The sequence below is a fragment of the Eleutherodactylus coqui genome, chromosome 9, assembly GCF_035609145.1.
Source record: "Eleutherodactylus coqui strain aEleCoq1 chromosome 9, aEleCoq1.hap1, whole genome shotgun sequence".
Lineage (NCBI taxonomy): Eukaryota > Metazoa > Chordata > Amphibia > Anura > Eleutherodactylidae > Eleutherodactylus > Eleutherodactylus coqui.
The window spans coordinates 103490431-103506934 of NC_089845.1; the positions used below are offsets into that span (position 1 = coordinate 103490431).

Genomic DNA, 16504 nt, shown 5'->3' on the forward strand with positions numbered 1-16504 from the left:
AATTCTATAGGACGTAGCTGCAGATTGAGAAAGAAGCAGAGATACACACAGAGACACTGCTGAAATCTCTAATGTTTTATCTCACCCCAGTGCCGTATTCACAGCTATACTGCTCAGTACTGCTACATAATGTCCTTCATAATGCAAGTGCTTCTGATAGGGCGCTACTACGATAGAGGAGCAAACTTAATATCTGATTGTATTGACAGGAAGATCAGAAATCCATGTGTTAAAACAGGAGATCTTATGAAGGATAGTCCTAAATTCTCATTACTGTGCACCATGCTACAGCTCCAGTGTCTTAGCAGACCCAGATCAGACCTGTTAATGGCTATTATCACATAAGGGAAATATTTCCCTTGTAACTGGGGCTCCTATGGATGCAGTGGAAAAGTGTGAAATAAAAAAAATACAACGTGAATGACCTCCAGGGTCTTACAGTATGTCATGGGGGACATACATTTAAAAAAAAAAAAAGTTAAAAAATAAGAAAAAAAAAATATTACAGAATAATATATATTGTAGTAGTGCAGTACACAGGAGGGCCTGTAGAGGGCCTGTAGAGGGCCAGAGACAGGACCTCTATTGCAAGGGTTAACCAAGGGGTGGAGCAGGAACAAGATAAAAAGCCAGTTCCTACCAAGGAAGGACGGAGAGTGTCTAGCTGAGAAGGTAACCAGCTCAGTGGAACTTTTGGCTGCTAGCCCAAAGTGTGTGGCTGATAAGGCCAGAGGTGGACAGGGAGACGCCCCTCACCTCAACACCTACCGGAGGTGTGTGTCTGGGAGCACCAGGCGGAGCGAAGATGGCTGCTGGACCCTGGCAGCCTGTGTGACTGGCTTGGAGGGAGAAACCCTGCTGTGCGCTGCACTGGCTAAGGGAGACATGATATCTGGACTATTGCCAGTTTACCTGTTATCTGGAATATGGACTATTATTTGTTTGCCTGAAGTTAAGGTTGGACTTTTTATGTTGCTGGTATACAAAATAAACGCAGGCCACGCCTGTATTTGGACTGCATCTGCTGGTGTTACGTCTCTGTGTATCAAGAAACCCGCACGCCTACCGAGCTTAACATATATATATATATATATATATATATATATAAAAAATGTGTGTGTATGTATATATAAAATGTGTGTGTGTGTGTGTATGTATGTATATATAAAATAAAACTACCTACCACCAATACCAACCTAAACCATCACTATATACACCCTATAATCCTGGACTATAGAAATGAAGAACCTGTTCTTGTACTTTATTTTAGCGTACATATGCTAATTTGAAAAATAACCAATAATAAATTAGAAAGAGCGGGGAAAAAATTATGTGAAAAAGATATTAAAAAATAGCCCTATATGTCATGGAAAATAAAATGTATCAAAAATAATATTGATAGCCGAAGAAGAAAAAATAGGACAGTAAAACCTTCACATGTTAAATCCCTAAAATGTGTTTGGTCCTTTTCGACTAAGATACCCTAGTCCTCAGCCCAGGCTCACACGACCGTATTGGAATACGCTGTGTAAAAATCACCATGTCTTACTGGCGTATGGAACCGCATATCTACTTATTTTTGCGTTTTCCATGTGAAAGCGCCTTGCATCCAGGGGTTTCCACATATTTTCAATGGGGCTGGCGGCGGCAGTGCCGGCCCCATTGACAGCAATGTGAGAACTCTGCAATCCCATCAGCCACGGCTGGGGGAATCCCATCAGCCACGGCTGGGGGAATCCCATCAGCCACGGCTGGGGGAATCCCTTCATCATCTGCTGGGGAATCCCTTCATCCCAGCAGGGATGAACGGATTTACTGCAGTGATGCAAGGCTGTTTTCACATGAAAACACCCTGCATCCAAGGGGCTTTCACATGGTGTAAATTGTGATATCGGGCCATGAATCATGGGACGATATTGCCCTCGCCCATGTGAAACTAGTCTAAAGATAACAAAAATGGTACAATTGTAATTATTTTCCTTTTTTCCCTACTTATAAATTTCAGAATGTTTTCCAGCACATTATATGCTATGTTAAATGGTGCCACTGAAAAATACAATTTGATTTACAAAATAAAGTTTTTGAAATTTGGAAGGTAAAAATGAAAAAAACAAACAGGGCAATAATGAGAATTATAAATGTATATTGTAAGACAGTGACTGACAAAGTGCTGGAGGGTGGATACGTGCCACCGAGCGGCCTGGGCTCGGTGGAGGAGAGCCAGCATTTCTGTGTCAGTAACGCTATGCTAGTTTTGTAAGTGGCTCCAAGCCGCATAGTCCGGGCCGGCTTTCCGGGAGTGGTCAAAGTGAAGGGTGGGATGGCCACTCCCACGTACCAGGTGGGGCTGGTACCAGGCCTTATAAACCCTGGGCCTGCTGGTTAGCAGGAAAGTGTCTGGCTGAGAGCCAGAGAGAGCGTCTGGCTGAGAGCCAGGGAGAGGGCTCGGCAGAGCAAGGAGCCCGGCTAGCCCAGCATGTGGGCTGAGAGAGCCAAAAGGCGAGGTTGACAGGGTAACGCCCCTAACCTCAACACCCAGGAGGGTGTGGTGAGACCTCCACAGGTCTGAGGACCGGACTGGCTATGTGACATTTTGGAAGTGAGTAGTCAGGGCCGGACTCTTGTGTAGTAAGCGCTCAGACGAGCAGGTGTTTATTTCCGTTTTGGTTTTGTTTCTGCTGCAATAAACCCAGGCAAAGCCTGGACTAAAGAACGTTGTTGCCCGGTGTCACTGTCTCTGGCCGCGGACGCCCACGCGGCTACTGCCCCTAAACGCTAATCCCTCACATATGGTGTTTGGATGCGGGCAGCGGTCTTAAAGAGACATACACCAGTTAATGGACATGCTGCTGCAGCAACTGGAGAACCGTTGCTAAGGGCAACCGCCCAAAGAGAGATTGTCTGAGAGTGCTGTAACCCCCCCCATGTCCTAGGTGAAAGCTGCAATGGCACAGCCATCAGATACTGCCAAGATGGAGGAACTGATAAAGCAGCTGGTACAAATGAACGTGCAGCAACAACAAGTGACGGCGACCCAGAAAAAGATCCATGAGGAGGCCATGAGAGCTCAGGCCGAGACTAATGCTCTCCTGGCGCAAGGTGTGCAGAGGTCGTCTGGTTCGCTCCCCACCACCTGTACCGCGGTACAGACGGCCTTACAAAAGATGACGGCAACCGATGATATCGAGGCCTATCTTGCGGTCTTTGAGAGGTTGGCTAAGGAGGAAGCTGATCGCCGAGTGTTGCTGCAACAGACGAATGTTCAGTATGAACAGCGATTAAAAGAGATGAGAAGTAAGAAAGAAAAGTTTAAGGAATATCTTTCATCAGCCCATGAAGAGATACAAGACCTCAGAGAGGTAGTCAGAGATGAGGCTGACCGCAGAGTATGTCTGGAGGCACAAGCTGCGCAGTATGAACAGGACTGTAAGAAACTGCAAATGAAAACCCAAGAGTTGAAAATGCAGCTAGCAAAGAAAAATGGTGACTGGGAGTGCCAAGTAAGTCAGCTCAAGGAAGAGCTGGAAATACAGAAAGCTGCGTACAGTAAGACCAAAAAGCAAGCAGAGTTCTTGGAAGACTTACTGGGTCACAAGGAAAACCAGGAAGTGCTGCTTGAGAGACTGGTGTCCCAGCTACAGATGAGCTTGGATGAGGAAGCTGAAGTACATGGAACCCAAATCCAGGAGCTGGAACGGAGTCATGCTGTAGCTGTGGGGAAACTGTCCAAGCTGTTGAAGCAACTTGAAAAAGTGAAAGAAGCATTGGAAAGTGAGTGTCTTGAGCTGTCCCAAAAGGTGAAGGGGTTGTTGGAAGACAAGTATGCATATGAATGCAAGAAAGACACCGTAGAGATGCAGCTTCAAGAGCTACAAATAAAGATAGCCGAAGGTGACCGTGTGCAGACCGCATTGTCTGAGCAGGTGAGCAGGCTGCAGGAGAAGCTGGAAGCTCAGACTGAAGAGTCTCAGAAATTACTGCAAGAACAGAAGCAGCAGAAGCTTGGTCTCAGTGCACACCTGAAGGCTATGCAAGATGAGAAAAATGTGCTCCTCAAGCAAGTAGGGGAGGATGCAAAAGCTAAGAGAAACCTATCAGAGCAGATTGCAACACTTCAGGCTGAGGTGGTGGATCTGGAAGATAGACTGGAGAAGAGTGCTTTGTGTCTGGATTCTGTGGAAGAGCAGAAAAGAGAAATACAAGGAGAATTAGAAACTACAAGGCAGCAGTGTGAAGAGAAGGCAGCTGCCTGTGATAAGCTCGAGAAGGTTAAAGTACATCTTCAGCAAGAGATAGAAGGTGCTTCTGTGAAGCTTGGTCTCCAAAAGGACCTTGTGTCCAAACTAAGAAAGACGCAGCAACTATGTGAACAGCAGCTTACAGAGGAGAAAATCAGGTCGGCAATATATGTCACTGAATATGAGCGTGCTGAAGAAAGGGTCTGTATGAAAGAGACCGAAGTGTTAACTTTAACGCACACCCTGAAAATGATGTCAGAGAGGGAGAAGAAACAGAAGATGTGTGAACAGTGGCTTACTGAGGAGAAGTCAGTGTTTCCTAAAGTTGCAAAAGAAAGGCGTAACAAGCTTGTGCACACTAAAAAGCAAGACTGGATTAGCGCTAAGCCAGATGCTGAGAAGAGAACCCGGATACGGGAAAAGCCCAAAGGTGTGTTCCAACGGCCGGTAGCAGAAATGGAGATCCTGCTGGAGAATATTAAGAAAGAGACTGAAGCGCTAACCCTGAAGCGCCCCCTGAAGGTAGTCTCAGGCAAAGCAGAGCTTCAGCAGTTCTCAGAGAAGTTGCGCATGAAGATAAAATGCTGTAAATCAGACAGCCAAGCGGCTGAAAGAAGTGTTCTGAGACCAGACATGTCTAAAACCCAGTTCAGACAGAAAAGAAAAAAGGGGATTGTGTTAAAGAATCCGAAAAAGTTACAAGTAGTAAAGAGTGCCAATTTATGTTTACAAAAGGAGACTACTGAGGCTCACAAGGTCTCACAAGTGGACGCAGAAGTCTTGAAAGAACTGCAGCAAAAGAATAGTGATGTACAAAAGCAAACCCCAAAAGTGAAGAAACTGTCCAAGTGGTAGAAGCCTATCACAGGGATGCTGGCTCCAAGGACCAGCTCATCAGTGAACTGAATACTACCAAGGAAAAGTCAGAGTCAGAGGTAAAGGAACTGGAAGAACACAAAGACAAGGTTCTTGCACTAGAAAGAGACCCCCGAGCCTAAAGCTTTGACCCTGGAGGGCCAAGAAGAAGAGACTTTGAGCATGGGACCGAAGGCCCAACACCCAGGCCTTGTCAAGGACGCATTTCAGGATAGCTAAGTGTCCGAACCCACGGGCTCGAACAGAGGGGGAGGGTATGTAAGACAGTGACTGACAAAGTGCTGGAGGGTGGATACGTGCCACCGAGCGGCCTGGGCTCAGTGGAGGAGAGCCAGCATTTCTGTGTCAGTAACGCTATGCTAGTTTTGTAAGTGGCTCCAAGCCGCATAGTCCGGGTCGGCTTTCCGGGAGTGGTCAAAGTGAAGGGTGGGATGGCCACTCCCACGTACCAGGTGGGGCTGGTACCAGGCCTTATAAAGCCTGGGCCTGCAGGTTAGCAGGAAAGTGTCTGGCTGAGAGCCAGAGAGAGCGTCTGGCTGAGAGCCAGAGAGAGCGTCTGGCTGAGAGCCAGAGAGAGCGTCTGGCTGAGAGCCAGAGAGAGCGTCTGGCTGAGAGCCAGGGAGAGGGCTCGGCAGAGCAAGGAGCCCGGCTAGCCCAGCGTGTGGGCTGAGAGAGCCAAAAGGCGAGGTTGACAGGGTGACGCCCCTAACCTCAACACCCAGGAGGGTGTGGTGAGACCTCCAGAGGTCTGAGGACCGGACTGGCTATGTGACATTTTGGAAGTGAGTAGTCAGGGCCGGACTCTTGTGTAGTAAGCGCTCAGACGAGCAGGTGTTTATTTCCGTTTTGGTTTTGTTTCTGCTGCAATAAACCCAGGCAAAGCCTGGACTAAAGAACGTTGTTGCCCGGTGTCACTGTCTCTGGCCGCGGATGCCCACACTGCTACTGCCCCTAAACGCTAATCCCTCACAATATATAAATTCTATGACTGCTAGAATCATAGTGAAAACCTAAGGACTCCTTCACACGGGCAACTAAATCACCTAGAAGCTAGCTGCACTAAAAAAAATCTCAGCTAGCGCTGCAGAACATCACGTGAATGGACGATTTCCCACTATCAAGTCCCAAGCTTAATTAGAGGTGAATTGCCCATTCACATGATTGGGAGCTGCGTGTTACAGCAAAAAAGTGCTGCAACTCCTGTAGGAGTGAGAGAGAGATGAAGGAAAGCCCCAGGGACCCCCCTTCTCGATGGGACTTCCCTTCATCTTAGCAGGGCTAGAGGAATTCCCGAGCAACGGCAAGACTGGGGTTCCTCTGCAGGGCAGAAGAAAGAATCCCCCAGCAGCGGCGAGACTGGGATTTCCCTGCAGGGTAACCCCTCTATCGCCACTGCTGGGGGATTTTTGCCTCTTCCCTGCAGGGAAACCTTGGTCTCACTGCTGCTGGGCAATTAATCACCCTTTGCTGGACCGCCTCATATAGTCTCCCATAAGATCCTATGGAGGCTTCTGAGATCTCCTGCAAAAAGATAGGTCTTGACCTATTTTTTCATACAGCAGTAAATTTTAGTTGCTGAATACTGACGCTGATTTCCTACCGTGTTTCCCCAAAAAATAAGACCCACCCTTAAAATAAGCCCTACCCTGATTTTCGAAGGCTGGGAGGAATGGGGGGGGGGCTTGAAATATAAGCCCTACCCCAAAAATAATCCCTAGCTACATTACATAAATAATTTAAAAAAAGGAAAAACATTATCTAGCAGGCGCCGTCCGGGTCCCTCCCGCTGGTCTCAGGAGTTCCAGCGCACTTGCTTCAGTCCTCAGCTACCGAGATAAGATTGCTTGCTGGTAATGGGGTTCATAAACTACACCTGTAGTAGATATCCGCCATATCTATATTTTCGGGACAATGGACATACATTTCATGTGGACAGGGGACCTGTTTTTATAAATGTATACCGATACCAGTATTACTCCATTTTGTTTGCCCTTCTACAGATATAGATGTACTCTTTGTGTATCCAATATATTTACTTCCTTAAATGAAAAAATGATGAAACGTTCCATTCTGTAAACTCCTATAGATGCAAGCAGAAGCTAGCAGTTAGCAAGAACGCTCTATTTCCCGATTCTCAGTAACTTTAGCAGGGGTACATCAGACATAAATAACCGCAGTCTGAACCATTACCGCTTCTAGCTACCGCAATAATAGCCCAAGCAGTTTTACTGGAAACGTATGCAAATAGCATGGGAAATTTATGCAATTAATAGTTCAAGCTGTAACCTCCAATCATATCGGAGAAACCACACGTGGGTCCAAGACAACCCACTCATCTCATCCTGCTACCACATGATGACCAATAACAGATGACCGGAGGATGGAAGAATTTCAAGATGCTTATCCAATAATTAAACAATACGTTGTATCTGTGTAATCTTTGACCTGCCCAGATGGGCAGATATGTTAAACTCTTTAAAAGAGGCTGCGTGCCCACAAATAAAGCAGAGTTGGGAAGTTTATACATGCTGAACCTGTGTCAGTGTGAAATCTTCTTATGCGCATATAATCAATTCAGAATTAATCTGGAAGGGTGTAAACATTCCTAATTGAGTAGGCCATGGACTCAAAAAGGAAATCCACGACACCTCCAGCAAGCAATGGCTTTGATTGGTTCTCGAGCTCCGCGGCTCAGCCAGTCATTGCAGCGCTCAAAGAACTATTCACATTGAATCAATGCGATGCTGTGATTGGTTCTTTGAGCACTGCATTGAATGGCTCAGCCACGGTGCTTGAGAACCAATCAGATCCATTGCTTGCTGGAGGCGGGGATTATGAACCATGTTACAAGCAAGTGATCTTCTGTCGGCGGCTAAGGACTGAAGCAAGAGTGACAGAGACCAGTGGGAGGGACCCAAACGGCGCATGCTAGGTAAGTATGATAAGACATCCTCTGAAAATAAGACCATGTGCCTCGTTTGGGGCAAAAATTAATATAAGACAGGGTCTTATTTTTGGGGAAACACAGTTTCCTTTTTTGTTGTGATCTTTTTTGACATGGCTACAAATCGTTCATTTGAAGATTTCTATAGGAAACCACTGGTTCTATTGGACGTGATTTTTTGATGCATGTAACTTTGCTGCAAAAAATCATCCATGTGAAGGAGGCTGTAGAAGAGCAAATCTATCTGTCTGTTTGTCTATCTATCATGGTGTGCATGGGAGTTGAGATCCATATGATATTTCAGGGATCTGTAGCTGTTAGTAATCCTAGAGATCAGCCTCCTGCTGTCAGGGCATATTGAGAGTTGTAGTTTCTCAAAAGCTGGAAAGTCACAGGTTAAGGATCACTGTATTGCTTTATAAAGCAACGTATTGAATTTATTCTGCGAATCAATGGGTTTCCAGTTCAACTTTTCTTGGATTGTAAATGCGATTTTCCCATGTGACCTAATGAGGATAGTTGTGTAACAAAGCAATCCTTGAGCTATTTACCTAATGGCTCTTTTACATGGGCTGAGAATCTCATGATTCTTGTTCCACTCAGGTAGCCCACTTAAAGTGCATGATTCTCATTGAGGATCGTGCAGTCCTTGGGCACTTACCGTTCAATGTTTTACATTCCTATGTGAAACACTGAATGATCAGTGTTTAAACTGCAAGATGTATTGTACGGTGCCTGAGCCAACGATGATTTTTATGCCAGCTAAAACTGAACTAATGAGAAATGCATGATTCTCGTTAGTCGTTGGCTCATGTCTAAACAAAACAATTATTGTTTAACTTTGTTCTTCTGAACGATTATCTCAATGATAATCATTCCTCTTAAATGGGGCATAAGTGTTACACATAGTATGTAATTGGACTGGGCTATATTTGGCAGTTATAAAATACGTATAGATAAGTGGGAGACTTGCTGGGTTAGGATGAGTATAGCCTCCACCCATTGTTTCTGTCCATAACAGGGCTTTTATATGGATCCACTGCCTGTGCTAAGAAGGTCTGTTGCTCGACGCATGTTATTAACGTCTACATGGGCAGATAATTGACTTTATGGGAGTGAAGAGTTGTTAATATGATTGTTTGTACCCATACAGCGTTTTCGGCACTAGGTTTGGAGCCGCGGGTGTAGCAACCATGCAGGTCCAGAGAGTACTCAGGGGAGAGCCAGGAGTCTGCTACAGGTGGTCTCAGGTTCAAAGTACAAATGGAAGAGGTGGGTATCATTGTTAGAAAGGGAATCCAGAGGTCGGTATCAGTATGTCTCCATTCGCTGTACAAATGGAGGAGATAGATATCGTTGTCAGGAAAGGAAGCCAGAGGTCGGTATCAGTATGCATCAATTCTCAGTACAGATGGAGGAGATAGATATCCTTGTCAGGAGGGAAGCCAGAGGTCAGTATCAGTGTGTCTCAGCAATTATATAGAGAGGAGCAGTAGTAGCAGGATCTAGACTAGGCTCAGGGCCAGGCTTTAATAGTTTACTTGATTGGGAACTGGGCAGAGCTAGAACAGAGGAAACTTTGGGTGAAGCCAATTTAGAAAACAAAAGAGCATGGCCAGGTGTTCAGTAGACGAGCTGTCCAAGTCCTCAATGGTTTAGAGGAGAGAGCTGCTGACTGGAGTGCAGGAGGTTCTAGTTTCGAGCCCTGACAGATTGTCTCATAAACACAATGGCTTCTTTAAAGAAAGCCATGCTGGAGATCACTTGAAGCTTCAGGTTTAATTCCTGGAAGATGCAGCAAGCCATAGATTTCCCCATGCCATATATTCTAATAAATGACAGACTAAGCAATACATGGACAGTCCAGATCTGCAAGACCAAGAGTTGCTCATATTTGGGGTCTCTCCAATCTGGCTAACATTAGCAGCTTACAAAGTTGAGACACTCCTCTATGATGTCCACATGAGTAATGAGGCAACTGTTTTAAAGTATACCTCCAATTATAAAAACAATTTCATTTATCAATAGTAAAAGCAAATATTAGAAACTTTATAATGTGTTTTATTAGAGAAGAATGCCTCTTTCTCCACCTATCAGACACTAGTCATCTGTGTCCTTAACTGTTCATTCTGAGCTCACTGATAAAATGTCTCTCTGGAAAAGTCATAGCTTTTCATCTTCACTGAGAAATCATATTAGTTTCTTAATCCCTTCACTATTGAGCCATTTCTTTTTTTACCCCATTAAATTTATTTGGGAAACAGTGTGACCAAACAAAGACAATTCTGGCACTGTGTATTTTTTATGGCATTCACTTTGTAGAATAAATAATACATTATTATATTAGATCAGACTAAAATGAGAAAAGGGTTTTTTTTGAAACTTTTAATATTTGTTTTTTTTTGGTAATAATTTTTAAGGGAAACCATAACAATTTTTCCATTTGATTGCTTATACAATGTACTGCAATACATTAGAATTGCAGTATATTGTATTTTTGCAGGTATTCTATTAAGCCGTGCCACGGGTATGTCTTAATAGGCAGGAATGCATGGCAGCCCTGGGGTCCTTCACAAGGCCCCAAGATGCCATGAAACTCAAATGACAAACTGCAATCTCATTGCACAGGGTAGGGGAGAGGGCATTTGGGAGACACAGGGTGCCTCTTTTCTTAGCTACGCCATTTAAATACTGCTGTCAGAATTAAAAGTTGCACCTCAATGGTTAATGGTTGTGACCAGAGCTATATCCAATCATGGCCATTGTGGCCGGGTGTCAGCAGTCAAAGACAGCAGATATCTGCTGTGTATTGAGCAGGCTTAGATCCCATTTCAACTCCATACACCCACCACAGCCACAGGGCATACATGTATACTCTCTTGCCAGCTGTCCATAAATTTCTGGATAGTTTGTAAAAATAGGAAACTTTGTTACACAGTTCATTAAAAAAATGGATGTGGCCATATTTATATATTTTTATATATTTTTTTAAGCAAGAGGAGCTTGTAAGTGTCATCATTTTACAACTCCCATTGAATGCTACCAATGTGTTCATATGAGTACTCTGTGCTTCAGACATGTATTACTTATAATCTTTATGATTCATTATGATTTTCCAAAGTATCAGTAAAAAATGTTGGTTGTTCTTTGATTTTTGGATGAGCTGTCCAGAAAAAAAAGCAAAAATCAGGCTGTTAAACCCTTTAAGGGGTTAAATAGTTTTATGGAGAGGGAGAGAGAGTAAGAGCAGCTTCAGAGAGAAAGACAGAGTTACACAGATAGGCTGATGAAGACTCTAGTGAGTTTTCTATCTCACTCATTTCATTGCAAGATTTACAGCTACAGTTCTCAGTACTGCCATAGTTGCTGCTGTTTCTTAGGGTGTGCTACAGAGTTATGCTATGTACACATCTGCGTTCATCATTTCTGGTTTTATGTTCCAGAAATGCTTTAGGAGCCACAAAATAATGAAAGTGACGAATCTTGCACATGACGGACACCAATGGCGCCAGATGGACCCCATTGACTATAATGGGGTCAGTCAAGATTCCATTATGGTGTCTATCACTTTCCTAAATTAATGAGCATGCTGCACCATAAGCCTTATGGGAGCAGGATCTTCTTTCTATGAGCCTCTATGAGAGATGACATAGAACCTAGTCACATGCTTCCTTCTGCTCCTTTTGCTCTCTATAGATTTCTATTAATAAGGCTGCATTCACATGGGCAAGTGCGATATCGCACTAGCAAACGTGCATTTTTCACGGCTGTGCGAAGTGAATTTTATTCAAAATCGCATCACGTCTGTGAAATTGTGATCCTTACGTGTGTGTTGTACACCTGTAAGTGTTTGCCATTGACTTCAATAGGAAACCTCGCACTCACATGCACATCACATGGCATGCGAGTGCTGTGCAATGGCTTTTAAGATCCCATTGAAAACAACAGGCAAGGCATTCTGAGAGAACGCCCAAAGATAGAACATGCTGTGAGTTTTTTGCCTCGCAAGAAAAAAAATTGCTTGTTTGAATGAATCCATTTAAAAGAATGGATTTGTTATTTGTGCGCGTTTTGTGTGCATCGCACAAAACTTGCATGAGAAAGTCCCTTGTGTGAATAAGCCCTAACTGTAATCTGATCACTCTGTGAAGCTGAAAAGCTGTCCCCTTTGAGTTGTATGTATTCTGTCAGTGAAATTAGAGTAATTAAACAGTTAAGGAGGTGGAGAGAGTACCATAAGCAGGGAAAATGCATAAATTTACCAAATTTATTATAGTCACTTGTACTACTGGTTTATGGAAAGTTGTTTATAATCAGAGTGGAGATACTTTAATTAAAACCCTTTAATCACAAATCTCTCAATTTACAAAGGATTTCTACCAAAAACATGAAAAATTGCGAAACATTAGTAATTGGTCAATACATTATCACAGTAGACAATGCGTAGTAATTGTCATCCTTTTACATACAGAAATATTTACATTTTTCAGTTTTTTTGTGGTGGACAGTTTTATAAAAGTGACAACAGGAAGTGCACTCAAATTGGTTGTCACTTTTGAAAGAGCTGAGAAACTGAAAAAACTGTAATTTTGTCATTATGTCCACTCAGTAACAAAAAATGCTACCATCAGTTTCTGAAAGGCTCATTCAAAAGTGACAATCAATATGGCCATACTGCTCGTCATCACTTTTGCAAAAATGGCCACTGCAAATGACTGTAAGAATATCAATATCTCTATAAACAAACATGGTATTGGTTACCAAACTTTGCCATAAGTACTAATCTATGGTTATTTTTGAGTGAAATGTAAGCCTCAATATTCTATACTTTCAGCCCCCACACTGCATCACAATAGCAAAATAAGTGTGACCACTCATAATTACCACCAGCTTTACAGTATGCTCCGAGTGCCATATCAATATAGAGACCTTAAAGAGATTTGGGGTTAGATGGTAAATTATCCCCTTTGCAACTATAAATATATCTGCCATATGTTTTACATTAACAATATATATATATATATATATCCCTTTGTCTGTCGATCTATCTGTGATTTATGAGATTAGATAGATAGATAGATAGATAGATAGATAGATAGATAGATAGATAGATAGATAGATAGATAGATAGATAGAGAGAATCTATCTATTTTGAGTCCCAGACTCTTTTGAGACAGAATAAAACCTGGTACATACCTTCTTTATTGAAGCGTTCCATCACCTTTTTAACCCACATACCTGCCACAGATGTGAGAACTGGTTAATGTGCTATGTAGCAGTTAATTGTGGTGTTATGAGATAGACTCCGTAGTATTAGCAACGATTATCTCACTTATCTTATCACCACCAACAATAGCAAATGGGGATCAATTTACATTACTTCTCACTTTTAGGAATTGCAAAAGTAATTTGCGGTTTCCGACAAAACTTTTCACAACTCTGGATGTCCCTGCCCGTGATGTTCATGTGTGGAATAGAAAGAGAGATGTATCATTATATATCAGTAATCGATGCCAACACTAGTGTATATAATCTTATGTATCCACATCTATATGATACGTATAGCACAGTTACAGTTTCATTTTGCATTTAACGTTTTGGCATTTACAGTATGCATCCTGTATGATCGGGACCTATAGCCATGTATGTGCATGAAAGAGTTAATGACGGATAGGGCTAGATTGCAGATCACGTATGAGTTATGCTAGTGTCCCTATCATAAATAGAGTATAGAGAAAGTGAACCACTCGATCGGGGGAAAGCTGTTTTCGGTGGAGGGTCACTTGCTGTTGCTGATCACACTTGGGAAATTTCATTCAAGTTTTTTTGTCAATGGGAGACTTGTGAATTTCACTTCCACTCCAGGTGTCACTGACGTCACCAAAGAGGCGATAAATATCTGGGCAGATAATTGGATGTGAGATTCATTGTTGTGATAGCAGAACTCTGCCCATTGCTCCAAGGATCCATTATTTATTCAGTAGAGGATCTGCACGCAATAGTTGTCAAGAGAGCGTCAGCTTATTAGGCAAGAGCTGCGTGATTGTGGAAGAGGCTCTGAGCTATAAAATCCAGCATCAAGGCATCTTATTGTAAGGAATTCCGCTCACAACCTCAAGACATGTCCTCCTAAGGAAGAGAGAGGGACCATAGCTGCACAGAGGGACAAGACAGAGCTCCTGCTCTCCTTCCATGCTGTGATATTGTCCATCCACACAACAGGACCCTCAGTGAGCGAGTAAGTTCAACTCTGCAACACTCACATCACATGCCGATGTTCTCCTAAGTTCTTCTATTATTCACACATGTACTGTAGGTGAAATAATAGTTTAGGAGGATTTATCTCACGTTCTAACGAATTCAGATTCCACCTAGGAACATTCAGTTATTCAACATTAGATGCTATGGGATTCTGTGTGATATCTGCTGTACTATAGATCTACTTTGATTCGATCAGATATGTATCCCTAAGTTTTTGCATTGCAAACTGGAATGATATATACTTTACATTTACCTTGCTACTTCTTACAGGATCTGATATCTCCACATTGCTTCAATAATATATTCATTTTTGCATTACTTAATGCTATGATTTTTTTGTTTTACATTTACTCTAGTATTGTGAGATATCTCCACATTATCACTAGTATATTTCCTCTGTTACTAAGTGGTATATTATCTGCTTCAAATTTGACACTTCTCATGATGTCTCATGTCTCAATTATATGGGTTTAGGTTAGTAGTGCTGTGTCTGCTGTAGTTAATTGGTGTCCTGATCTGATAATCTGCTATAATATTAAATCTTAATAATATTAATCAAAGACAAAGGCTTGGTACTGTAATGCTAATTCATAGCAGATATTGATAAAGTTATGAGAATAGGACTTAAATAGGAGTTGGACAGCAGCTCAGCAGCTAGCATTGAAGTTAAAGGTATACTGTGTTGGTAATATGATGACATGCTGTGACAATGGTTACATATATATATATATATATATATATATATATATATATATATATATATATATATATATATATATATATATATATATATATATATACATACATACAGATGCAGCCAGTTTAGAAGCTATTGTTTTCCTATCTAAACACAACAAATTCCAATGTAAAGTAATTTATAATGTAAATAAACAACCCTGATAGCACACTGTGATATCACATTTCATTAAGAGTCAGGCAAAAGAAAAAATACATCTGTATCTGGTAAAATGTTTAAAGGAAAATGGTATAGAACTATTCTTCATATGTCTTAGCAATGAAGCAAGTATCCATTCCCTGTAATCAGCACCGAGGGTTGAGAGTTTCAGCACCTTGGGCAGCTCCCACAGATCACTCCACCAACATAGTCTGTGCTTCCTCTCTCCCCCTTCTTTCTTCTCCTTCTCCCTCCTCTAAATGTTCTGTAATTTCTTGCCGGCTGCTTCCTCACTACCCCCCTCTTATTCCAGGTCTCCTCTGCAGGTCTTTTCCATTACAGTTTCGGTACTTGGAGTAACATGAAGTTCCAGGTCTTGGTGTGGACGGGGATGCTCTTGGTTGCCCTCTTTCCCTGCCAGGAATGCAGAGCCTTCAGCAAACCTCCAGCTTCTCCTGCCAGGGCTCCCCCGCCTCTCCTCTCTGAGTACCAGCCCTTTTTACTTCGTATGGGAGAAGAATATTTCCTCCGCCTGGGAAATCTCCACAAATATCCCCCAAGTTCTTTACTAGGAGCAAGCCACCTCCCTGATGCTTCCTCCAGTAACTTTGTCAGAGCTTTGCAGCAGTTGCAGCCTCAGCAGTGGGGTGGGCAGCAGCAGGGGCAGAGAGCTGGCATCCTAGAAGGAGCAGATTCCCAATTCAATCCTCAGGAGGAACCTACAGAAAGAGGCAAAAGATCAGAGGAGCCTCCCATATCCCTGGATCTCACGTTCCATCTGCTCCGAGAGGTCTTGGAAATGGCCAGAGCTGAGCAAATAGCCCAGCAAGCCCACAGCAACAGGAAACTAATGGACATCATTGGGAAGTAACCCACTGTCACCTGCCAAAGAGTTTCCTGCATCTAGCACAAACTATACAGTATGATGTACCATTGTGCTGCCCTGATACCATGTGTTTATTTTTCTATAGCTTCAGACATAGAGGATGCACTCACTCCATAACCCCTTGGGTGCCTGTGGGGCCAGCAAGACAAAGTAATGCTCTGCTGCTAGTCCCCGGGTGAGAGCCTACATCTGTTTATCAGCATGCAGCGGGCAAGAGATGTAATTTGTAATTTATTTTTATTTGGGTGGGGGGGTTACTTTTGTAATATATGAAAATCCTTAGGAGACACCAGATTGAGAATGAGCTTCACAGGCTGAACGAGCTAAACAAACATCTATTGGACCTGTTGGGTTTCCTCTAGGAAGTGAAAAAAAAACAAAAAATAATAATTTGCTGTAATTTA

At 42.8% G+C, this 16504-nt stretch overlaps 1 protein-coding gene across 1 annotated transcript; it reads left to right on the forward strand.

Moving 5' to 3' along the window:
• Window positions 1–15533: 15533 nt before the first annotated feature.
• On the forward strand, window positions 15534–16232 carry CRH (corticotropin releasing hormone). Its single transcript, XM_066578996.1, has one exon. The coding sequence runs from the start codon at window positions 15576–15578 to the stop codon at window positions 16083–16085; it is 510 nt and encodes a 169-aa protein (XP_066435093.1). The 5' UTR covers window positions 15534–15575; the 3' UTR covers window positions 16086–16232.
• Window positions 16233–16504: the final 272 nt, after the last annotated feature.

Bases quoted from the DNA above. Each gene is read 5' to 3' on its own strand.
- CRH (XM_066578996.1), top strand. From the start codon at position 15,576: ATGAAGTTCCAGGTCTTGGTGTGGACGGGGATGCTCTTGGTTGCCCTC.